The sequence below is a fragment of the Pinus tabuliformis genome, chromosome 1_1 (genome assembly GCF_031772625.1).
Source record: "Pinus tabuliformis cultivar Carrire ecotype Pingquan chromosome 1_1, CPIR1, whole genome shotgun sequence".
Lineage (NCBI taxonomy): Eukaryota > Viridiplantae > Streptophyta > Pinopsida > Pinales > Pinaceae > Pinus > Pinus tabuliformis.
The window spans coordinates 21,733,711-21,761,007 of NC_142297.1; the positions used below are offsets into that span (position 1 = coordinate 21,733,711).

General features: G+C 37.2%; 1 protein-coding gene across 1 annotated transcript; it reads right to left on the reverse strand.

Moving 5' to 3' along the window:
* Positions 1-11,059: 11,059 nt before the first annotated feature.
* On the reverse strand, positions 11,060-12,481 carry LOC149211415 (toll/interleukin-1 receptor-like protein). The gene is made up of 2 exons (XM_089390436.1): positions 11,716-12,481; positions 11,060-11,629 (listed from the first exon to the last, which is right to left on the reverse strand). Exons 1-2 carry the CDS (start codon positions 12,207-12,209, stop codon positions 11,350-11,352), a joined length of 774 nt encoding a protein of 257 aa, XP_089246562.1. The 5' UTR covers positions 12,210-12,481; the 3' UTR covers positions 11,060-11,349.
* Positions 12,482-27,297: the final 14,816 nt, after the last annotated feature.

The window sequence follows — 27,297 nt, forward strand, 5'->3', positions numbered from 1 at the left end:
TATATTTATGGTTATATCTGTAATTTTTTGCGTTCTTGTTTAAATCTGGATCATGGGACTACCTCCGGTATCCTGTACAACTTATTAGCCAAAGTAATAATTAGAGAGCGAGGTCTAGACTCATATACAACATGTCGCTTCCACAAATATGGTTGTCCTAACAATACATCACAAACTTTAAGAGGAGAAATGTCACACAATACCTCATCTGTGAATGGATTGATGTTGTATGGAAGGTGGTATTGTAGGCTGACGCGAAGATCTCATCATCGGTGAAGCCACTCGATGGTCTATAGTTGTGGATGTGTTGTAGTCTTTAGGCCCAGCCGCTTCACGACCTCTGGTGAAATGAGTTTCTTTTGGCTCCCGTTGTCGATAATGAATTGCAGAGGATAACCCTTCACCCACATCTACGAGAGGAAGAGGTGTTCCCCCTCCTCTAGATCTTCAGGATCAATCTTCTCGATCTTGGTGGTGGTCACGGTGGCACTAGGCTCCACATTAATGATCTGCTTCCTTTTGTGAGTTCCCTTATCGAGTTCTGATTCAGAGTTAGAACCTTCGTCTAATTGGAAAGCCTTCAACTCGGCCACCAGTGACTGCTTGGCCTGACACTTACTTGTATTATGAGTGGACCTCTTATGGAACTCACACCATTTTCCCGTCTCCTTCTTCGTCTTCATGGTGTTGTTCTTTGCTTGCGAATTCGGCGAGCTGTCCTGGGTAGCCCTGCCTTGGCTTGATCCTTTGTTCTATGGTTATGGGGCGCCTTTCCCTTGCTTTTGATTTTTGTTCCAAAGTCCTGCTTCTTCTGTTTAAACTACTTCTTAATATTGACTGCATACTGATACGTCGTGTCAAGCGAGGAAATTTCGAGGAAATCCACCTCATCCTGGATGTACTTATGTAAGAAATTGCGGTACTTGAGCACCAAATTCTGCTCAATATCCTTGATACCCAGCTTCGTGCAAAGGGTATAGAAAATATTTGTGAACTCTGACACATCTTGGTCCCTTCCCTATCGTAGCGTGGTGCACTTTATGTATTTGTCTTCATAGCTCCTAACAGGGTAATATTGTTCCTTGATGGCGTCCCGAAAAGAATTCCAAGTGGGTACGACTGAAAACAACGAGGGTTCCCTCTTGTCCTTTTCTTCACAGTAGGTTTCCCACCAGTCCTTGACGTGTGGGGAGGCTTTGAGAAGTGAAAAAGTAATCTTTTCCCAATTGGAAAAGTCATGAACTGAAAAATATCCTTCCAACAAATTGAACCATTTATCTACAACTTCTACATCTATCAAGCCTTCGAATATGGGAATATCAAAGTTAAATTGTACCTTAAAAGGCGTGGCGCCTCCAGAGTGGTTTCTAGATGAAGATGCATCGCTTGTGGGTAGCCATTGAAGGATCTGGGAAAAGTTATCCATCATCACGTCCCTCTGTCGCTCGAGGGCTTCCTTGATAAACATTTTTAAAGGATCTCCTTCCCCCTTGTCTTTCATTTCTTCTGCCATGGGAGGTTGTTGGGTTTTGCGAGGCTGATATTGCAATGGTTCAACCAGATCAAGCCCTAACTCCTTATACCTTGACCTCGTTGGGGACATGCAAAGAAAAATAGAGAAAGAGAAGACTGCTCTGATACCAATGATCTGAACTTAAATAGGAACGCAACAACTTAAAGATATAATCATAAGCACAAATATGCAACAGAAAAACACTTCATTTCATTAATAAAAATGTTGAACTATGCTTACAAATAGAATGGAAATAAGATAGCTCAGGCGATGGTAGCTTATATCTGAGAAGAGATGTGGCGGATACATGCTTGTGAACTATGTTACAATGAGGCTCAAGGGCCTATTTATTATTGGAAAACATAGGAAAACCATAAACAACCAAAACCCTAACCCAAGGAGATGTAACACCAAGAGTTTGTGGGCCTCATTGGGGTTAGTTGGGCAGCCAACTTCCTGGGGTCATAACTTGGTCATATTATCTCCATTCGGCGCGTACGATACCTTGTTGGAAAGGTCTCGCCGAGTACTATAGGTATCACCACAAGCCCATGCCTATTGCTACAGGCCTATCGTGGACCCCAAAAAAACATTGTTTAGGGGCTCAAAACTGTTGCAGAAGTTCAGGGCCCGAAAAAATACTAAAAATAGTAAATGCTGAAATGAACAAGGAAACAAATGAAATTGACTGGGGGGTCTAGGTGGAATTCGCAGGTGGCCACCAATATCCACCTGGATCGTGGCACTGTGCATGCAACTCTAAAAAAATTGTTTCAATATCAGACAAGTATAATATGCAGTGTTGTTGTTTATAGTAATTGATAGCTAATTTAGATTAATTTAAATGTTTAGAGTTAAAAACCTCTAAAACCATGTAATTGATAGGTACTTTAGATTAATTTAAATGTTAATAGAGTTAAAAACCTCTAAAGCCATGTAATTGATAGCTACTTTAGATTAATTTAAATGTTAATAGAGTTAAAAACCTTTAAAACCATATAATTGATAGCTACTTTAGATTAATTTAAATGTTAATATAATTAAAAACCTCTAAAACCATGTATATATATATAGTAATCATAAACCCCAATTTAAAATAGCATAAACCCCAATTTAAAATAGCCTTACATATAATATCATATTAATCTCTTAAAATTAAATTATGTTTATTATTATGTAAAAAAATGTATTAAAAATTATAAATATACAAATTTTGAAATGCAACATCAATATTTTTCATATAAAAAACATCAAAAATAAATAATTTAAACATTGTCTAAATAAATAAATTATATTTAAAAAGAAATATAAATGTTTTATGCAAATGAATTAATTTAAATGAATATTGTAACTAAAAATATTTTGTTATTTATTTTATGTTAAATTCATTATCCAATTATTAATTAAAAAATTAAAAACGAGTTGTCTTTAGTGAGACATTTTGGAAGCTTTTCCAGTGGTTTTTTCCAATGTAATTTCTCCAAAATTCGGCAGGAATTTAGAGAAAATCACAAGATTGATGGGTAACCCTGCATAATCGAAGTGCCCTAGGGGTTTTTCAAGGTGTTGAATCCATATATACAGTTAAAAAAAAACCAGTTTAAATAACACAAAACAAGAATTCACCTCAAAATTTTCCACTAGATTCTGGTACCGAAAAGTCCAGAACGTCGCACTAAAGTCAACTCCAATTAAAAATAATATAACATAATATAATAGAATGATGATGATGATGGTTAACGTCCACTGAGACCAAACTTTGGTCTATCGGACCTAAAGAAACGAATTATTTAGTTTGATTTAAGATTTTATTCCTATGCTCAAAAAGCTTGGAGAGAAACCTCCTGAGCTCATTATAATTTTGACATCGTAAAAGGCTAGGAAGGTCAGTATTGCAACAAAGATTATGAAACTAAGATCTAACATGGCTGTACGTGGGGCACTCTAAGAGGAAGTGATTTTCATCCTCGATGTTCATATTCTCACAGAGATGGTAGATCCTTTCAATCCATGGTGTTTTAGGAACTTCCCAACGACTCGTTTCACTATGGAGCTCATGAGAGTTCATTCTAATCTTGGTTATATTAATTTTCTTCTTTGAGCTAGTTAAAACAGAGAGATACTTTTGATCTTCTAGGCTGGGGTTGATGACCTCCTTATAATATCTTAATTTTGATTTAGCTGCTAAATCTTTCTCACGCCACATTTTTTCTTTGAACTTAGAAGTAACAATATTTTTAATGTTATTAATGTTTTGCAAGGCAACATTATCGTCGAACTCCTAATGGTTTAACCAAGCCCTGGTGTCTTTATACCAACCTCGTTTGAGCCTTAGGTGGTTTTGGCTGGAATTCAAAGCTAACTTAGGAAGTCTATGGTCTCCTATGTTATTGGGTTTGTGCTTGTACAACAAAAGCCTAGTCATAGCGAGGCTCTCGATAGGGGAAAGACCCACTTCTATAAGGAGAATAGGATAGGGTGTATTTCTTTTAATTTTGAGGTTATATGTTATAAAATGCTTCTGGATTTGCTAAAAATTTCTCCAAGATTCTCTAGAGATGTTGCAACTCCAAACCTCACATCCATATAAGGTAACAGGAGTGACTAAAGTTTCAAAGAGAAAATTCTTTCTATCCCACATTATGAGGTTTGTCGTTTTACAATTATTTTCAAGACCAAAATAAGCTTTCCACACCCAATTAATCCTTTTCTCAATGTTATAGTTCCAGTTGAGCTTGTGATGAATATCAATTCCTAGGTACTTGTAAGAAGACACTTCCTCCAATTTACTCTTGTCATACATAAAATTAGCATAAGTGTCCTTCTTGGATTTGATAATCATAACTTTTGTTTTGTCAGTGTTAAGAGTCATACCCATGATAGAGTAGAAATCCTTAATAAGTCTAAGTTTCTTATCAAGAACAAATGGGCACCTTGCGAGAAGAACAATATCGTCAGCATAGAGAAGAAGGATGATGACTATCCCAGCTAAGATCGTGCCAACACAGCCTTCTTCCTCTAAACAACCTTCTAGCTTGTCGATGTAAATTCCAAATAGGGTAGGGGAGAGGGGGAAACCTTGTTTAACTCTGATATTGCACTTAATATCTTTCGACCACCCCTCATTGCTCTTTAACTTGGCAATTACATTCTCGTATAACCTTATAGTGGTAGCTCTCAACTTGAAAGGAACCTTTAGCTCTTCTAATCTATTCCATAGGTTGTTTCTAGGAACCGTATCGAAAGCCTTTCTAAATTCCACAAAGCAACAAAAGAGATTGGATTTATCATTGCGGAATTCCTCCATAATGATCCTAAGCGTAACAAGGTGGTCCATTGTTGAGTGCTGCCTTCTAAAACCCACTTGGCCTTTAGCTTGTTTACCTTCACTTTCAATCCATATGCTCAACTTATTTTTCAAAATAATACCATATAACTTGGCTAAGAGAGGGCTGATCATAATTGTCTGATAATTAGAGGGGGTTATTTGTATCCCCACTTTTAAAAATAGTGGTAATGAGGCTTTGAGTCTATGGTTTAGGGAACCCTTGCTTGACCGCTTGATTGAAAAGCTTGTGGATGTGGGGGATGAGCACAGGACCTCCAATTTTTAAGATTTATGCCTGGTAACCTTTAATGTCCTTAGCTTTCCCATTTTCTAGGCGTTTAACCCCAAAATCAATGTCTTCTAATGAGAAAACATCTCATAAAGCTTTTTAAGATAGGAATTGCAGTCGTGTAAAGAAATTTTATTATTATCTTTAGTTTTCCTAGTTAGAATCTGCCTCTAGAATTTCTTAGGAGCTACCTTAGAGAGGTGTAAGAGATTCTCTTGTCTTTTACGAATATACTACCTTTTTTTCCTTTTAGTTAGGGCTTTGCATATTTTTATCTTGCCAATTTTAATAGGTTCATCAACATCTTCCTTAATTGTTGTCCTCGCACTTTTACAATCTTTGTCATACCATGGGTTGTTTTTGCTATTTCTTTTATTACTTGAAACTTCAATTGAGAACATGTTAATAGAATATGAGAGGGTTGTAGTAAATATGATAGAGGTCTTCTATGTTGTCTATTCTAGATAAAGGGAGCAAATTAGTTTTTAATTCATTTAGAAAGAGATCGTTTTTATTTCTATCAAATATTAAGTTCTTTTGGCTATAAGAATTATCTTCTATGGGATTTCTATGCATGAAAAAATTGAGAGTTATAACTAAAGGCCTATGATCAGAGTCAGGCTTTAAGATGTCAAAATTTATTATTTCGTTGTATAAAGGGAGATCAGCAATAACATAGTCTACCACGCTACTACCAAGCCCATGGATGCAGGTCATCTGGCTAGAATTGAGATTCTGGGTTCGATCCCCAGTATGGTCACCAACTTGTGACACAGGTAAGTTCCCTCTGCGGACAGAGGCAACCCCTCTAGCCCTAGAGTGGGTCTAGTCACTGCAAAGACAATACCAAAGCAAATTTCCTTAGAAAGTTGGTGTTATGAAGGCCTACCTTCAGTTCGATGTTCAATGAAGTCCTCATCGTGTTGCTCCAGCTCTTGTTCTTCTAGTCACTTATACTTGAAAACAACATGTAGAGAAACACCACAAACGCAATAGAAAACGACCAAGCAATCTACTTGAAGAGTCAAGGAACCTCAAGCTATCGACATACAATTTAACACACGATATAGGAAACAAGCTATTGATTTGTATTAATATAAATCAAAGTAAAACTTACAACCGAGCCTTGACGTCGTAAGCCTCCTCGAAGGGTCCTGTCAGCATGTCTCCGTAAGCATTTACTTGTGAACCGTCTCCCAAGGGAACATATGACTCTCTCTTTCGTCCAAAAGGATTGATGCTAGAAAGTTCTCAAGCCAACTCTACTCAAACATCTCTCAAACCAAAATACATATGAGGCTACTTCCACACTCCAATAACACTCTCTACCTCTACTCCTCTCTTAGAAACCTGAAGCTATCAAATTACATCTAGCTATCATCCAGTTACATCCAAGCTAGCTGATCTCATTCATGGAGGAGATATTTATAGGAGGGAGAGGTCCCATAAGAGATGGAAGGAAGAGCTTATCTCTTAGGGAGGTTGCACAAAAGGTGGAACAACTATCCCAGAGGAGAGAGGCGAGCTCAACTGACCCAACAACCAGCCCTAAGACCGCCCATGAAGCAATTTCATCTCAAAGTTTCGACGATTTGTTGAAAAACTTGCCAAATCTGGCTTGTCGCGGGTGCAACATAGGGATAGAGTGAAGACTTCGCTAGGGCTAGCGTTAACTTGATCATCTTCGTGGGAGGGATGACTTCTGACGCGCGGCGACCTAGAAACTTAGGTAAAAAGGGCTCTTCTTCAGGGATAATGAATTGAGACATTCTTCTTGAGATTGCAAGGAAGGTAGTGACACATAATTGGCAACATGACACAGCACAGATGTCAGTAACATGGACCGGCAGTGTCCGGGATTAGGGAATGCAGGGTCGGTGACAAATGACTGTGTAACAAGGTCATCTGGCTAGAATTGGGCCACTTCTTTAGACGGTTGCAAATTATGAGATCCTGAGCACTATAGAGCTTGACTAGCTCTGACCCAAACAAATTCTCCCTAAGGTCTTCAGAGCTCCTTTTGTACCGGCTAGCCAGAGTAAGGTATTCGTCTAACCAAAGAGGATTTGGGTTGGAATGATTGCTTAGAAGAATAACTTGGTTTCTTGAAGTTCGAGCATTAAAGTCACCCATTAAAAGGATATTACCTTCATTCCTTAGGCTAGAAATATCATTCTCTAACCATTGTAAGGACTATTTTATCTAGATTATTTTTCTTATAGAAGTTAGAATGATTGGGGAAAAATAACAGATTGCTATGTAGGTCTTTTTATCATTAATGTCAGTAATGTCTATCCAACTATATTGGTTGTAAGGGTTGTTTTTATAAATCCTAGCATGGGGGGAGATATTCTTCTTAATGTAACAAGATATACCCCCAATGCCTCTACGGGAGGATCGTTTGTTCCAGGTAGACCATAGTGCAAAGCCATCTATGTTAGGGACCTTAGATTCTTCGTGCTCCCAAGTTTCAACAAGTAATATAATATCAACATCATTCGAAATCCATCTTAGCTTGGGGCATTTGTTCCATGGAAAGCCCCGACAGTTCCAAGAAAGAATTTGGAGCATGTTGAATTGCTATTTATTACTATCTTTTTGGTTTCTATCTCGAATAACGGTTTTTCTGTTGCTAATTATTGCCCATTTTCCTCCCTTCCTAACTTCTTTTACCTTTTGAACCTCCTTTATTAATTCTGCTTGATCTTCTGAAATGAGATCTTCATTTATAAATATTATCATTCCTTTTAGACTTGAGGTTTTACTAAGTATGTCATACTTAGGGTCAGTAGAGCTCACCTTTATTCGGATCAACCTTCCTTTATTCTCAGTTAATTTCCCCAACCTTGTTGCTTCTGTGAGAGACATTGTTTCAATTTGTAATCTATTATGTAATTATGCCTGGGCTATGGCTAAAGTATTCTCGTCTACCTCTTCTTTCAAACCAAAGATTATAATATAATTAATCCAAAAAACTTTATAAATATTCAATTTAATATTTTGTTTTTATAATTTTAATAAACTTTGATCATGTATAAAATAATTGAAAATCAATATCAATTTAATATGTCTAAAAATAATATATTTAAATTCAAAAAAAATATAATATAAAATTTAATTTAATTAACCATGGAATACTTATTAAGGAAAAATGCTCTCATTGCCCATTGTCACGAAGCAAGACCTGTGAAAAATATAATATAAAATTTAATTTAATTAACCAGGTAATGCTTATTAATGAAGCAAGACCTGTGTTGAACAAGATTACTACATGACATACTTGAGATAACAGAGCAAGATTGTGATAGCTTCCTTGCTTGTGCTTGTGTATCTGGTCCACTTTCCTGAATATATATATATATAACAGAATTTATATATTTATTAAAAACTATTAAATATATAAAAATTATTATTTAATTAATAAAATTGATTTAATTAAATTTATGAATTAAAACTAAATACAAAATCCTATATATTAAAACTAAATATAATATTGTATTATACCAGTGAAGATAGAATTTGGTCTTGTAAACTCAATAGGCCAAAGATCCCGAGTTCCAATGCCCTTGGGACTTGAAAAAATCATGTCAACAACTGCACAGCTCCATTGCCACCGGATATTGTGACATGGTTTATTTAAATGTGCTTACTTCTGCTGTATAACATTATGTTTTGTTTTTAATTTATAAAACTTATCTCCATATATTTGATTGTTTATAGCCTTTTAATTTATAGAACTGATCTACACATCTTTGATTTTTATTTTAAAAAATTAAAATTAATCATGACCCTGGATACTTTGCCATTTGTTTTGAAATAGTGAAAACATATGCATATATATCTCCATTTTTCTGAATATGCTTAAAGCCATTTGTTCCACGATCCGGTGTGTGAATTTTATATCTCAATGTATTTACATGACGAAAAAGAAAAATAACTTTTTATAAATTGGCGGCTGATAAAAAAACACATTTTGTAAATTAAAAAATAATTTAAAATGAAAGATAATTCAAAAGTTTTAGCTACTTCGATGGGGCCTCCAGCCAAAACAATAAATGCGGCGCTGGGTTGGTTATTCACCTAAACATTCATAGATGTCTCAAAGCCTCAGTTGCACTGGGACCGGATCCAACAAATTTGCAGAATTGTCTGCCTTTAAAAAAAAAAAATCTCTGGCTTACCCAGTTAGGGATACTCACGGTTCAGATCTTCGGCACTTGATGAATATCATCAAATGGTTTAATAGAATGAGAAGATCTCAAAATTACATATTATCACTGTTAATGAATATCATCAAATGGTTTAATAGAATGAGAAGATCTCAAAATTACATATTATCACTGTTGTTAGAAGAGACAACATTTAAAGTCTTTTTCAAAATAATTTTCTTTATGTCACATTTACAGGAACGCAATGATACAGCAGACCAGCTTTCTAAAACTGGTTTGCAACAAGATCTGTGCAGTTGGAGGATAGAGGAAACTGATATGAATGAGATAGGTGTGTCGATCATCCACCATATGTTTAAAAGTCCATATTTTAATTGGATCATGGCCTAGTTTTAGACAATTTCTTTTGTTTCTGTTTTTATTAGCTTGTTAACAGCACTCAGTTTACTTTATAACAAATCCATAACAAACTTATTGACTCTCATAAAACTTTCAGCTGATCCATTCCTGTTTGGGTTGTTTTCCTCACTAAAGAGACCCGGGAATGACTCAGTGTCATCGGTATGTGTTTCTTTTTATTTTGGGACATATGATGATGTGTTTTCAGTCTCATCGGTATGTGTTTCTTTTTATTTTGGGACATATGATGATGTGTTTTTTTCTCAGATAACTGATCTAACGGGGCTGTTTTCCTCTCAGAGGAGGCCAGTGGTTAAAAAGATCAGTGATATGATGCCAAACAAAATGAGATGGTAGAAGGAGAAAACCTACAAATACCATCTCAGTGAACTTTATAATCGAAAAATCATACAGTCAACTGAATGCCTAACAGCATATACAATGTAACTTTTTAAAAATCCCCTAATAAAAATGAAAAATAACCTTTTATAAATTGGCTGCTGATAAAAAAAACATTTTGTAAATTAAGAAATGATTTAAAAGGAAAGATAATTCAAAAGTTTTAGCTATCTACGGGATAAAAATGAAATGAAATTTCAAGAATACTGAGATACCCCTGATATTATATCGAGCTTATGCTGAGAAGGGATAATGCCACTAAGAAAGTTGTGATTAATCCCAGATACAGCGTAGAAGAATTTCCCAAGTATTGGGGGCACTTTACCCGATAATCTGTGTACATACAATGGAAAAACTGGCAGCTTCTGGAATTGGCAGAGCTCACTTGAGATCCTCCCTGTCAAATTATTGCAAGATAGATTAAGCGATAATCCTGTATGCTGCTTCAGCTACTCTACAGAGTGGCGTTTCTCCAGCTCTCACCAGGAGGAAAACGGGGCCGCGGCACCAGGCCTTTTACTTGGCAAGCGGCTCTTCAAGGTTACCGCAGGTGGAATCAACTTTATATGGATGACAGTTAGAAGGCAAGTGGATTTTTTTTGAGAGGGAAAAATTGCATATTGGCTAATTTCATTAAAATCAAAGTATACAGATGCCACAACCTCTGGGACATGTGTGTTAAAAGCTATCGCATGTGTGTTTAATCCAGAATATAAACAGTTAAACATAGAAACTTGCAAGGTCTCAATGATCTCAACCGGCATTTACTTTCTCAATTATTTCAACCGCTTTAGTTGCATTTACTTTCTCAATTATTTCAACAGCTTTGGTTGGATATCAAGTAATTATTAAATGTTTTATTTGGGGGAGTAATGCTTTTTTTGATCTTTTTGCTACATCAATAGTGACTATATCAATATTGTGCCTGTGTATATGTGATACTTCTTTTTCTAAAAAAGATATAATTGAAAAAAAATCTTTATTGATAAAAATTTAAAGCCAAACTGTGTATGGTACTAATCTCCACAGTCAAAAATTGGTAACCACTTCACATACCTGAACATTACAAATTCAAGAATAAAACCCACACCCTCACCAATTAATTTTGCTGCATTATTACTTCCAGGCCAAAGACCCCAGCCCATGGCTGAGCAGTTGCACTACTAATTTTCCACACAGGAAAATAGGCAGGCGGTGTTCCCAGGTTTAAATTTTCTGCAAAGGGGTCTGTGAAATTCGAAGAAACTTTAAACTAGAATTTGTTAAATTCTCTAGCGATTGTGATAACAACTATTGCCCAAACTATTACAAAGACTACTCCCATTATAACTCCAAATAACTGTAAGATCCATTCACATAGGGCCTGAAGTTTTCCACACCAGAGCAATAGGACGTCAAGCTTTCCACGATTTTGTTGCCGCTGCTCCAACAGGGCTGTATTTTCGGAATCTTTGGCCGCTTCGTCCAAATTTCTCTTTTTCACGTTCTTCACCACACTTTCAACGATTTTATCCAGCACCTCCCCCTCGTCCCTGGCAAAAATTAAAACAAGTAAGGTTTAAATCTATCTATGTATGCATCATTAAAATGGATATTGAGAGCGGAGATGAGTCCTCACGTATTATCTGCATCGAGCTCGAAACCGCTTATTTCTGAAACATCAGAAAGAACCTTTCTCCACTTTTGAATAGTGTCTGGGTCGTGTCGCGGCTTCTCTTGATGAGTTTGCGTATCATATGTTTTCTTCTCTTCCAGTTTCCGCAGGTCCTCCGAGTAAACTCCACCTGCGCCCTGCGTCCACCGCAGTTGAGCAGGCTTCACGTGGTAAAACACTGGGATAATTATGGCCCCCGACTCGCACATCTCCCACATCTGGAGCAGCTCGTCCAAACACCATTTAGATTGTGCATATGTGGGAGAAAATATAGCCACGTGGACGGTCGCAGTTCGAATAGCTCTTTGTATTTGCAAAGTAAAATTCTGTCCCTGTTGCAATTCCCGTTTGTCCAGAAAGGCTCGAAGCCCTCGTTGAACCAACCGCATGTAAAGATGACTCGCAAAGGTATTCTTCACGTCCGGACCGCGGACCGCGGTGATTGATGAAAACATCATACCCGCAAGAGTCCAGAGGCGTAGCGGCGGAGGTGGAGGCGGATGGAGCAGGGGGTGTGGATATGGATATGGATTGCTGTTGAATTTCTGGGTCTGCCATTGAAGAGTATATTTAAGGCACTACAGAATTTCGATTGGCCTTCTTTCTCTACGTCGAAGTCAGCCCTGTGGCTTTGGTACTACCCTTCTCTGATAAAAATAGATTGCTTTGCAAAGCGACCGTGCTTCAGATATTTAGGCTCTGTTAAGCATGAAGTCAGTTGGTTTTCACCTGTGGCCGTCCATCTTGACGGAATTTGATTGGCAATTACCTATTTTGATTACCAATTCACAAAATCAAAAATTAGATGGATTGGTAAAGTGGAAGTAAAGAATATTTTTCAAAGAGTGGGCTCTGCCATCTTTCTCTAGTCACAGTCATCCTCTTCGACACGCTATCCCGCCTCGAAGTTCTTTGCGCCACGTGTATATTGCTTTGCCATTAACAATAAGATTCCCAAACCTCAGACAAGATCATCGTATAACATGTCCACACGAAATATATAAATTTTGACTTTAAAATATACTTCAAATTTTTTATTTTTTAATAATTATAATTTTTATTTTTTAATAAATTATAATATATAGTAATTTGACTAATTTGATTAATCATATCAACGATACTAACGTAAATAAAACAACCCATGATGTTATATGGAAATGGAGCTTAGTGTTTTTGATATTTAGATTCTAACGATATAATCTAATTATTAATTAAAAAATTAAACACTCTAAAATTTAGTAGGAAGTTAGAGAGAATCACAAGCTTGATGGGTAACCATGCATAATCCAAATGCTTTAAGGGGTTTTCAATGTGTTGAATCCATATATACAGTGAAAAAAACCAGTTTAAATAACATAAATCAAAATTTCACCTCAAAATTTTCCACCGGAAGGTCCAGAAAATCACAATAAATCAAATCCAATTAAAAATAATATAATATATAGATGACTATATTTTTTGTTTTGTACATTTTTATTAGTAAACGATATAATAAAAATAAATATAAAAAAAGTGAGGTGTAAAAATAAATTAGTAAACATAAATATTTAGATTTGATAGGGGTACTTTTTATTAAATGTTATGACACTTGGTTGAATACATTTTTTGTGAACAATTCAATTTTAAACCGCATGAAGCTAAAAATTAAAAAATAGATATTCAAATTTAAAAATTTTCAATATTACTTTTTATTTTCAAAATATTTAGTCATTGGGCAGTTCCTAAAACGCCATGGACGGAAAGGATCTGCCATATATGTGAGAATAGGAACATCGAGGATGAAAACCACTTCCTCTTAGAGTGCCCCGCCTATAACCACATTAGATCTCAGTTTCACAATCTTTGTTACAATACTGACCTTCCTAGCCTTTTACAATGTCAAAATTATAGTGAGTTCGGAGGCTTCTCTCCAAGCTTTTTGAGCATAGGAATAAAATCTTAAATCAAAATAGATAATTTGTTTCTGGACGTTAACCATCATCATCATCATCATCATCATCAATATTTATTTTTTTCAAAATTTTAACAAACTTTATAGAATCTAATTGATAATAATTAGTGATCTCGAAGTATTATTAAATAATTTAGAGAATCTGATCCTTTAAATCCTTCATAAATATCAATATTTGGTAGGTACACTGCTAATTAATTGTTATGACACTTGGTAGTAAGGTGATTTATTTATTTTTTTAAATAAATTTTATTTGTGACAATTATATTAAACATAGAAATATAATATCATATCATATTTTATATCATTTTTAAACAGGAATTGAAATTTAAGAAATTTAGAAATTAATTTTAAACTTTTAAAGTATTCAATTTAGTGTTTAATTTTAGATTTTCCTCATCCATATTAATTTTGACTTTTGTGTTCCATACTAATTTTGATAAAGTTTTTCTGATTAATCACATCATAAGTTGTTGGTGGACATTTCAAACCATCTAATGTGGGACAAACCACATTAGATGGTTAGAAAAGTCTACCAACAACTTATGATGTGATTAATCCAAAAAACTTTATAAATATTCAATTTAGTATTTTATTTTTATAATTTTAATAAACTTTGATCATGTATAAAATAATGAAAAATAATTGAAAATCAAACCACATTAGATGGTTAGAAAAGTCTACCAACAACTTATGATGTGATTAATCCGAAAAACTTTATCAAAATTAGTATGGAACACAAAAGTCAAAATTAATATGGATCAAGAAAAAGTGTTTAATTTTAGATTTTCCTGATCCATATTAATTTGGACTTTTGTGTTCCATACTAATTTTGATAAAGTTTTTCAGATTAATCACATCATAAGTTGTTGGTGGACATTTCAAACCATCTAATGTGGAACAAACCACATTAGATCGTTAGAAAAGTCTACCAACAACTTATGATGTGATTAATCCAAAAACATTTATAAATATTCAATTTAGTATTTTATTTTTATAATTTTAATAAACTTTGATCATGTATAAAATAATGAAAAATAATTGAAAATCAAATATCAATTCAATATGTCTAAAAACTAATATATTTAAATTTAAAAAATTAATATAATATAAAATTTAATTTAATTAACCATTGAATGAAATGCTCTCATTGTCCATTGTCATGAAGCAAGACCTCTGAGATGGCAAAGCGAGTTTAGAACGAACTCTCATGAGTAGGTTGTTGGGCAGTTCCTAAAACACCATAGATGGAAAGAATATGCTATTTGTGTGAGAATATGAACATCAAAGATGAAAATCACTTCCTCTTAGAGTGCCCCGTGTACAACCACATTAGATCTCAGTTTCATAATCTTTGTTGTAATACTTCCTAGCCTTTTACGATGTCAAAATTATAGTTAGCTTGGGAGGCTTCTCTCCAAGCTTTTTGAGCACACGAATAAAATCTTAAATCAAACTAAATAAGTCATTTTCTTTAGGTCCCATAAACCAAAGTTTGGTCTCAGTGGACATTAACCACCACCACCATCATCATCATGATAGCTTCCTTGCTTGTATATATGGTTCACTTCCTTGAAAATATATATATATAAGAGTTTATATATCTATTAAAAACTATTAAATATATAATTCCTCTTAGAGTGCCTCGTGTACAATCACATTAGATCTCAGTTTCATAATCTTTGCTGCAATACTGACCTTCCTAGCCTTTTACGATGTCAAAATTATAGTGAGCTCGGGAGGCTTCTCTCCAAGCTTTTTAAGCATAGGAATAAAATCTTAATCAAACTAAATAATTCTTTTTTTCTTTAGGTCCAAGAGACCAAAGTTTGGTCTCAGTGGACATTAACCACCACCACCATCATCATCATAGCTTCCTTGCTTGTATATCTGGTCCACTTCCCTTATATAATATATATAAAACAGAATTTATATATTTATTAAAAACTATTAAATATATACAAATTATTATTCAATTAAGAAAATTGATTTAATTAAATTTATGAATTAAAACTAAATATAAAATTCTATATATTACAACTAAATATAATATTCTATTATACCAGTTAAGATAGATATAATATTCTATTATACCAGTTAAGATAGATTTTGGTTTTGTGAACTCGATAGGCCAAAGATCCCGAGTTCCAATCCTTTTGGGACTTCAAAAAAAACATGTCAACTACTGCACTGCTCCATGCCACCGGATATTGTGAGATGGTTTATTTAAATGTGCTTACTTCTGCTGTATAAAATTATGTTTTGTTTTTAATTTATAAAACTTATCTCCATATATTTGATTGTTTATAGCCTTTTAATTTATAGAACTGATCTACACATCTTTATTTTAAAAAATTAAAATTAATCATGACCCTGGATACTTTGCATTTGTTTCGAAATAGTGAAAACATATACATATATATCTTCATTTTTCTGCCATTTGTTCCGCGATCCGGTGTGTGAATTTTATATTTCAATGTATTTACTTTACGAAAAAGAAAAATAACTTTTTATAAATTGGCGGCTGATAAAAAAACTTTTTTTGTACATTAAGAAATGACTTAAAATGAAAAACAATTGAAAAGTTTTAGCTATCTGCAAAATAAAAATGAAATGAAATTTCAAGAATATCGAGATACCCCTGATATTATATCGAGCTTATGTTGAGAAGGGATAATGCCACTAAGAAAGTCGTGATTAAGCCCAGATACAAGCGTAGAAGAATTTCCTTAGTATTGGGGCATTTTACCCGATCATCTGTTTACATACAATTGAAAAACTGACAGCTTCTGCAATTAGCAGAAGCTCACTTGAGATCCCCCCTGTCAAATTATTGCGACAGATTAAGCGATAATCCTGTATGCTGCTTCAGCTACTCTACAGAGTGGCGTTTCTCCAGCTCTCCACATGCCCGCCACACCAGGAGGAAAACAGGGCCGCGGCACCGGGCCTTTTACTTGGCAAGTGGCTCTTCAAGGTTACAGCAGGTGGAATCAACTTTTTTGTATTATATAAAACAGTACATATAAACAGCATGTTCCAGAAAATGTCTATCTATACCAAGCTGTTCGGGATACTATCTATATGTAGCATTAAAAGCTGGCCCCATACCACATTATTTACAAAACTATATACCTTTGTAATACACAAAGAGTGCTAATATTCAAACATTGTTATCTATGTGCAAAAGCAACCGTGTGTCATTGTTTACATATATACCCATGAATTTTGTGAACTAGAGTAACCCCACAATGACTTTTGCTTTCATGCTCGATCCCTCTCCAGTGTATTAGTGTATCCAATACTCTTTGTCTTTGGTGAATTTGATCCAAACGCAACACCCGCACCTCCCTCCTTGTGAAACCCCATCAAAATAACCCGCGAGGTATGCATTGCATGGAGCTGTCCCCTTATCATCCTTATCTTTGTGCGAATTTCCATTGTCCTGTTCAACACTGATCCATCGATCTATGTTGACAATAATCATCTCTTCTTTCAACTTAAAGTTTCCAAACACAAATTGATTGTGCCATTTCCAAATTTCCCAAGAAACTTCCAAGGAGAGCATCCTCCATTTGGAGCATTGAGTATTCCACCATTTTAAACAGACAGTTATATTATTGTATTGGACATATGGAATATTCATATTGGTTGTGAAATGTTTCCATATACGGATAGAACATGGGCATTGCAGAAATAGATGTATGTTATATTCCGCCTCGTTCCAACATAGGTAGTTGATCCAAATCGGATTCACAAAAGACTGCCAAGAACCTTGACTATATTGAGTTGAACAAATCTTTGAAAAATTTCAAAACAGCGATCAAAAACGCCTTGAACCAGTGGCAATGGTCGCCAACGTGGAACGACGAAGACCTTGGTCAAAGTGCACTGACCGAGGCCCATGGAGACTGCGCAGGAGGTTAATATAGCCCTGGGAGCCCTGGATCGGGAAAAAGAGGTGATTTTGATGCGCGATCGCGCATCGCTGGGCAAACAGGGCCAAAGTGGAAGAGCCTTAAGCACTCGGTCATGTTGGGAGCCGGAGAACCGCGGGTGGAGAAAGAAAAAGCGCTAAAGGACAAAGGTGGGACCCATGCTCTGGAAAACCGGCAGTATCGATCGGGGCGCCCTTGAATGGTAAGAGGTTTTGGAGGAGAGCGGAGCGATCCCACTCAGCGATCGACACATGGCAGCTGAGGTGAGAGAAAAACCGTCGTGATCGCGCGTTATCGGTCGAGCAAATTAATCGCGCTCGACGTGCATATGATGTTGGATCTGGAGGAGCCCAGATCAGACGGCTGAGATTGCGCTCGATGGAGGAAGTAGAATCGACAGGGAATTAAACTGTGTTCTAAAGGGAGTTGGAGTCAGTGTGACCGCCATGATGGAGAAAGAACGCATACACGACGTAACAGAAGAAACGAACTGATGAAGCATGCTGGCACTAGTTAAATGGAGACACGTGGCGACTTCTCGAGCGTTCATGCTGACGCCGAGCAGGGAACTCCAAGTGCAGCTGCAGAAGGTGAATCGACGTAAGCGGGAGAGGAATCGAACATGCATAGGGATCGAATGGCTAAATCCGTGAACAAAGATAGTGGAACTAAGGAAAAATTGAGAGGAGCTCGAGCGACCAAGAGAGACAGTGAATAGTGAACCCTGAGAGGGGGACTGAACACAGAGAGTAGTAAAGCTAAGTAAAGGAGACAGAGGGCCGAGCTGACCACATGCAGCATCGAGCACCAAAGAGATTGAAGATTCAAGCCTTCCCATAAAGGAATCTGTCCGAACTGAGCATCACAATTGGCTCTTTCCACTGTAGACCAAGGGTCACAGAACTGGTAGGAAGAAAACGAGTCTGTGTACTCTGAGTGGCTTGGGAAATCCAAGAACCACCCTGCCAAGCAAAATCTGCTGTCAGGAGAACTCATATTGAGTCCTTGTATTGTAATTTCTCTGCTGTAAGACACAATAAAACAAGGCCACCATTGAAGCTAGATTGGAGACGTAGCCCTGGAGAATAGGGTGAACTCATTAAAAATTCTTGTGTCTTTGTGTTGCTTACTGTATTTCTCTATTGTCTTTCCACTTATTTTTTGTGTATTGGCAATTTGATCGATCCGTTGTCTCAATAACACAGAACACACACACCAGCACATGAGTCTGTAATACCTTTTGTTTAATAAATCTTCAAACTGAGGTCACTCATAGGGTGATTATCAGATCAAGTGGTATCAGAGCTCTAGGCTGTAAGGTTAGACAAGCTTGTGTTGGGTTAGCTGTGAATGCTCACTAGATCAAAGCTCAAATTAGGAGAAGGAGAGTTGGTGGAAACTAATCCTGAAATTGGGAGTCTATTTTTGGAAGACAATGTCAGAGGAAGGTTCTATAGGGCCGGACCCTCAATTCATAGAAAGTTTCCTAGCTATAAAGTCTATGGTAGAAGAAATGTATCGGGACTTTAGAAAGCATAGGGATGAAGATTCATCAGGTTCTAAACAAGATAAAGAAAAATATGAGTCTCATTCCCATGACCACTCTAAAGGAAAGGGGAAAGAGGAAAGTTTTCTCACACCTCCTAATAACCCTGTGCATAATAAGAAAGCATCTTTGATTAAGTTAGATGTTAAATTTGATTTTCCTATATATGATGGAGAGCTAAATGCTGAAAAGTTGGACAATTGGATTAGACAAATTCATGTGTATTGCAGAGTACAAAACATAGACTCAGACAAGAGTAAGATTCAGCTGGCAAGCCTACGCCTAGGAGGCATTGCCTTGGTTTGGTGGGAAGGCAGAACCCAAGCTGATATGAAAAGACATGGTAAGACCATCTCTGTCTGGAGTGAATTAGTTGCTACAATCAAAAAGCAGTTCTATCCATTGGCCTACATGCAACAAGCCATGATGAGTTGGCAAACTCTTCGGCAGTTGAAAGGGCAAAGTGTACAAGGGTATACTCAAGAGTTCAGAAAGAGAGAATTGATGTTGGGTATCTCATTAGACTCACCAAAGACTCTTTTGAAGTACATTGGTGGTCTACACAGCTACATGAGGCATACCATCCTCATGTTTAATCCCACTAGTATAGATGAGGTATCTGTACAAGCTACTCATCTAGAAGCTAGAAGAAAGAATGGAAATCCAGAAGTTGGGGGACCATCCCAACCCACTGTAAGCAAGAGTAAGGAGAAAAGGAAGTAGAAGTGGAAAGCAAGGAAGGCTAACACTGCACAAAAGGGAAAAGCTTCATGCACTCACTGTAAAAAGGAGGGGCATAATGATGAGCCCTGTTGGATTCTGCATCCAGAGCTGAGACCTAAGAAGTCCAAGGGCAAGAAGAAGAAGACTGTTGCAGCTATTCAAAAAGATTTGGGGTCAGACTCAGGAGATGAAACAATCATTGCAGCCACAGGTATAAAAGGTAAGAATTATGAAGCATCTACTAGTAATTCTACTCAATCTGTTATTGATGAAGAACATGAGAGAAAAATGCATGAGCTTTTCCATATTCGAGTTATTTCCAAAAATCAAAAGATTGATACTTTGTTTGATAGTGGCTCATAAATAAATCTGATTTCTGAAGCAATTGTAAAAAAATTGGGATTAGCAACTACACCTCATAAGAAGCCATACCCATTAGGATGGTTGAATGATAAAACACAACTACAAGTGACTAGACAATGCAAACTCAAGTTTTCTTTTGGGTCAGCATTTGTACATGAGGTTGAGTTAGATGTAATTCCTTTAGATATATGTGGAATTGTTTTAGGAAGTCCATACTTGTATGATAGAAACACTATTTTCTATAGAGATGAGAACAAGTATCTACTTGTTAAAGATGAAACTGAATACTTTGTAAGGGCTCATAAGCTCAAAAATAACTATACTCTCATCAACTTAGGACAGATGAAAAGAATGATAAATTCATGCAAACAGTTCTTACTAATAGTTATAAAGGAAAAGAAATCCAATAAAACCAATGTATTTGGGGGCTGTAATGTTGATCAACAAGCTGATATAGAAAAGATTGTTTCAGAGTATGATGTCTTATTTCAAGAACCTAAAGGTCTGCCACCCAAAAAGGGAATAGTACATGATATTATTTTGCAGCAAGATGTTCCTTTGTCTAACATTGGGATGTACAGGTTGTTTGCTTTAGAGAATGCTGAAATCAAGAAGCAGGTGCAGGAGTTGCTCGAGAAAGGGTTCATCAGGCCTAGCACATCACCATGTGGGTCACTCATCGTCTTGGTGAGAAAGAAAGATGGCTTGTGGAGAATGTGCATTGACTATCGAGCACTGAATAAGAAAACAATAAAAAATCGTTATTCCCTTCCTTGCATAGATGATCTTTTAGATCAATTGAAGGAAGTTGTTTACTTCACCAAGTTGGATTTGCACAGTGGATACCATCAGGTCAGAGTTGCAGAGCAAAATGCATGGAATACTGCTTTCAAAACAAAGCAGGGATTGTATGAATGGCTAGTTATGCCTTTTGGCCTAACTAATGCTCCTGCTACTTTCATGAGATTAATGAATGATGTACTCAGACCTTTTCTTGATGACTTTGTTATTGTGTATTTGGATGACATTCTGATTTTTAGTAAAACGTGGGAAGAACATTTAAAGCATGTTAAGCAGACATTAGATGTTTTGAGAAGAGAAAAACTTTATGTTAAACTCTCCAAATGTGAATTTGGAAAAACCTCTCTAAATTATTTGGGTCATATAGTAGGGGGAGGTGAATTGAAAATAGATCCCTCTAAAGTGGCAGTCATTGTAAACTAGCCTAAACCCCAGTTTGCTACAGAAGTCAGAAGCTTCCTAGGAGCAGCACAATATTGGAGGAAGTTCATTTCAAATTTTTCCTCAATTACAGCTCCCTTACATGCTTTGTCAGGATTGAACAAGGTGTTTCAGTGGGGAGGCAAACAGCAGAAAGCCTTCGACACCTTGAAAGAAAAGATTAGCACAGTATTTGTACTAGCACTGCCAAATCTACAAAGACCATTTGAGATCCAAACTGATGCCAGTGACTATGCCATGGGAGCAGTGTTGACACAGCACGGTAAACCCATATGTTATCATTATGAGACTTTTAATCCTGCAGTAGTTAACTATCCTACCTATGATAAAGAATTGTATGCCTTAGTTCAGAGTGTGAAAAAGTGGAAACATTACTTAATGGGCAAAGAAACAGTAGTACACACTGATCATCAGCCACTTCAATATCTACACTCCCAAACTAAGTTGCAACAATCAAGACATTACAGATGGATGGGTTTTCTACAACAGTTTCATTTAGTCATCAGATATAAAGGGCATACATAACAAGGTTGCAGATATGTTATCTAGACCCATTATAAATGCATCTACCATACTTAAGCATAATTTTGTGCTACATGAAAACTACATAGAACAGTATGCTCAGGACATGGAATTTCAAGATGTATATGCAACTTTGAGTCAAGGCAAAAGAGTAGAAGAATTGGACTATCATGTGAAGGACCGACTCTTATATCAATGTGGGAAACTCTGCATTCCACAAACTGAGAGAGTAAAGATAATTAGGGAAGCACACACTTCTATGATATCGGGTCACTTTGGGGTAAGTAAAATAGTTGCATAGCTTCAAAGGTTCTGCTATTGGCCGAAAATGAATGAGACAATTTCTATATATGTGAAGGGATGTGCTATGTGTGCTAAAAGCAAGCCCAGTAACAGAAAACTAGGCTTATACACTCCATTACCAGTTCCTTCTCACCCTTGGGAAAGTATTTCCATGGCTTTTGTTGGAGGACTGCCTAAATCTAGGAAAGGTCATGATTATCTGTATGTTGTTGTGGATAGGTTCAGCAAAATGTGTATCATGATACCCTGTAGTAAACAGAGTATAGCTGAAAAAACTGAAAAATTATTCTTTGAACATGTATGGGCTCATTTTGGATTACCCACTTCTATTGTATCTGATCGAGACACCCGATTTGTGGGGAAGTTTTGGTCAAGTCTGTGAGAACTAATGGACACCAAGTTAAAGAAAAACACAGCTTTTCATCCACAAACAGATGGCCAAACAGAAGTAGTTAATGGGACGGTGATCCAGTTACTGAGAGGATATTGTAGCAAACACCCTAAGCTTTGGGATGAACACTTGTGTTATGTGCATCATGCTTACAATAGAGCCAAACACTCTTCTACATAGAGATCTCATTTTGAGACCTGTTTTGGTTTCATACCAAGGTCTCCTTTGGATTTTGTCTTTGGTAAAGATACCATGGTTGATTGACATAGTGATGTGGACAAGGCAACCAGGTTCATTGAAAAAATCCAGGAGATCCACTAGGTAGTACAGGAACAGCTAGAAAAGATCTAGGCCAAGTACAAGGCTAGGCATGATAAGGATCGGATGGAGCATAGTTTTCAAGTTGGAGACCAAGTCTGGCTATATATCAGCAAGGATAGGATGCAAGGTGAAGGTAAAAAGCTAATACCTATTAGGTATGGACCCTTCAGGATACTTGAGAAGATTAGTGAAAATGCCTTTCGCCTTGAGCTACTAGCTTACATGCACATCTACTCAGTCGTAAATGCACACTGTTTGAGGTTGTTTGAACCTTTAATGATTGAGGACCCTGAAGAGCAGAGTCAATTACCTTCTGTTGATGACCTGCTACCTGAATATCTTAATGAGTTGCAAGAAGATACAGTGCTAGACAGGAAGGTAAGGATGACACGCAGTGAACAAGTGGAATACCTCAGGATTGGGCTTAAGGGTTCGAAGCCAGGCAGTGCGAAGTGGATTGAGAAATTGGACAAGTGAGACAGCAGTTTCCTCACTTAGTCAATTCTTGAAGAAAACCAACTTTTGGTGGTCCAAATGCTTTTTCAGTGAGAAGGCCATGATCCAAATCGGATCCACAAAAGACTGTCAAGAACCTTGACTGTATCGAGTTGAAAAAATGTTTGAAAAATTCCAAAATAGCGATAAAAAACGCCTTGAACCAGTGGCAATGGCCGCCAACATGGAATGACGAGGACCTTGGTCAAAGCACGCTTACCGAGGCCCATGGAGACTACGCAGGAGGTCAAAACAGCCCCTGGGAGCCTCGGATTGGGAAAAGGAGGCAAACAGGGCCAAAGTGGAAGAGCCTTAAGCACTCAGTCACGTTGGGAGTTGGAGAACCGCGGGCGGAGAAAAAAAAAGCGCTAAAGGACAAAGGTAGGACCCGCGCTTTGGAAAACCGATGGTATCGATTGGGGCGCCCTTGAACGGTAAGAGGTTTTGGAGGAGAGCGGAGCGATCCCACTCAGCAATTGACGCGTGGCAATGAAGGTGAGAGAAAAACCGCCGTGATCACGCATTATCGGTCGAGCAAGTCACCGCGCTCGACGTATGTATGACGTTGGATCTGGAGGAGCCCAGATCAGACGGCTGAGATTGCGCCCGATGGAGGAAGCGGAATCGACAAGGGATTAAGTCGCGTTCTAAATGGATTTGGAGTCCGTGTGACTGCCACGATGGAGAAAGAACTCATACACGATGTAACGGAAGAAACGAACCAACGAGGCATGCTGGCACCAGTTAAATGGAGAGACGTGGCCACTTCCCGAGCGTTCATGCTGACGCCGAACAGGGAACTCCAAGTGCAGCTGCAAAAGGTGAATCAACGTAAGCGGGAGATGAACCGAACATGTATAGGGATCGAATGGCTAAAGCCATAAACAAAGACAGTGGAACTAAGGAAAAATTGAGAGGAGTCCGAGCGACCAAGAGAGACAATGAACAGTGAACCCTGAGAAGGGGACTGACCACAAAGAGCAGTAAAGCCAAGCAGAGGAGATAGAGGGCTGAGTTGACCACCGGCAGCATCGAGCACCATAGAGCTTGAAGATTCAAGCCTTCCCATAGAGGAATCTGTCCGAACTTAGCATCACATTTTGCTCTTTCCACTATAGACCAAGGGTCACAAAACTGGTAGGAAGAAAACAAGTCTGTGTACTCCGAGTGGCTTGGGGAATCCAAAAACCACCCTACCAAACAAAATCTGCTGTTAGGAGAACTCATATTGAGTCCCTGTATTGTAATTTCTCTACTGTAAGACACAATAAAACAAGGCCACCACTGAAGTTGGACCAGAGATGTAGCCTTGGAGAATAGGGTGAACTCCTTATTAAAAATTCTTATGTCTTTGTGTTGCTTACTATATTTCTCTATTGTCTTTCCACTTATTTTCTGTGTATTGGCAATCTAATCGATCCGTTGTCTCAATAACACAGAACACACACACCAGCACATGAGTCTGTAATACCTTTTGTTTAATAAATCTTCAAACTGAGGTCACTCATAGGGTTCTTATCAGATTAGTAGCAAATCCCAGACCCTTGTCGATTTATCTTTTGAAGATTATCCCAGGTAAGGTTTTTATTCTAACATGTCAACCACAGGAACATGATTAACTTGATAGGTAAACTGGTATGCCAAAACTTATAGAACCAACATCTTCCAGTGAGAAAAGGTTAAGGTAATTGTCCGCTACTTCTATCTCCCAAGTTTTCTTTTTTTTTTTTCCTGTCCAAGTGATCCGATCTCCCCTGTGGTCATAGAAAAACCCAACACTTCTCATCCTATGTATGATTCGATTCCATTCTAGTTCCAGATGTCTAGTGAGATCCAGTTGATTGGGCTCCTTCCAAATTGGTATGTTACCAATCCATTCCTGGATGACCTGGTTTCAGAAGAAGATGCCTTTTCTATTGAAAAGATTTAATAATTGGATAGAAATAAGTGATTTTGTGCTCATACCCACAATACGATCCTTTCCCATAATTATCTAGTGCCGAATTGCCAACATATGTTTTGTAAGAAAAGCTCTTTAATCTTGTTAAAACTGCACCATATCTTCGATCCCTTTTTGTTGTCAATTGATCCTTGGCGCATCCAGCAGATAAAATCTTTATTCTTGAGATATTTTTAACGTAAAATATTACCCCATATGCCTTCACCAAAGATTCCCCACCATAACAACTTTAGCAACAACACCCAGCTAAAGCGTCTTATATTTATAATGCCCCAACCTTCGAGCTTTTTCATTCTGGAAATCTTCTCGAGTTTGATAAGATGGAATTTGAATTTTTTTCTAGCCCAAGACCATATGTGTTGCGCCATTATATGATTTAGATCGTTTATAATGAGTTGCGGGATTCGAAATAAATGTGCCCAATAGACGCCCAGTTAGGTGAACACCGATTGGGTGAGGGTTATACGGTCTCCCAGAGTGAGACACCAATGTTCCCAGCCCCTGATTCTCTTATGAAATTGATCGACAAGCCACATTCATTCATTTTTCTTGTATTTACATGGCTTTAGGTGATATCCTAGATATTTCATGCCAACATCTTGTGCTTCCACTCCCACCCTAAAATTCCTCTGTATATATGCTATGCCTTCTAAATTGCATGACCCATATAGAATGTAGGATTTGAGATCATTTATAAATAGACCTGTGACTTGCCTAATATTTTTGAAGATTTGGGATAGTGTGTATCTGCTAATCATTCCCATTAACAGAATATCTTCCACAAAAAAACTATGAGAAATAGATATTTGTCTACTGATTTTTAATGCATCAAACTGACCTGCCGTTACCGATTTTTTAATCTGCAGGCTTAGACTGTCCAAAGAAAGTATGAATAAAAGGGGAGAAAGGGAGCAACCTTGTCTAAGTCCTCTCCCGGCCATGAAAAACAAGATGAATAACCATTTATTACCACAGTGTATCTGACATAGGTGACACATGCCATAATCCATTTACCTGCATTAGGCCTTATACCAATTTTGTAGGTTTTAACCCCGTACAGAAATTACCTGCATACGAATTCTAAAAACACAGAAAATAAACAATGCAAGAGCATAACACATAAAACACATATACACAGAGATTTTCCCATGGATCCCAAAACTGGGACTACCAGCTTGATTTTTCATTATATTCCTTTCAATGTTACAATACATATTTATACATGCCGAAGCATCCAATACCATGGATCGAAAACCATCGCGTCCAAAACCATGGACCGAAAACCATAGGTAGGTTTGCTTAACCTAATATAGGGTCCAATTTATTTTTTTTCCCAGGATGCTGCCTTGGACCCCGTAGAGGGGGGCTACCCGCCCCCTTCAAACCCCTCGAATAGGGGGGCTTCCGCTCCCCCTGTGACCCCCCCGCTATGCAATCAATGCAACGAAGAGGGGGCTCTGCCCCCTCTCTAACCCCCCCAGTTCACTATGTAGGTTAGTCATGGAAAGAATATAACACAACCCAACATTCTCCCACTTGTTGTTTTCTTTCCATAAGGGGCCATTGGAGAGCTTAATCATTTTTTTAACCCTAAAACACCCATTGTTTCTCTACACTAAGAGAACTTCTCAGAACTCACAGATTTTGTCAATGCATCTGCAGTATTCTTCAAAATTTCCACCTTTACCAGCAACACTTTTTTTTTCTTCTATCATATCCCTCACAAAGTGATACTGAACATCAATGTGCTTTGTCTTTGAAAGATATGCAGGTTTCTTTGCCAAGAAAATT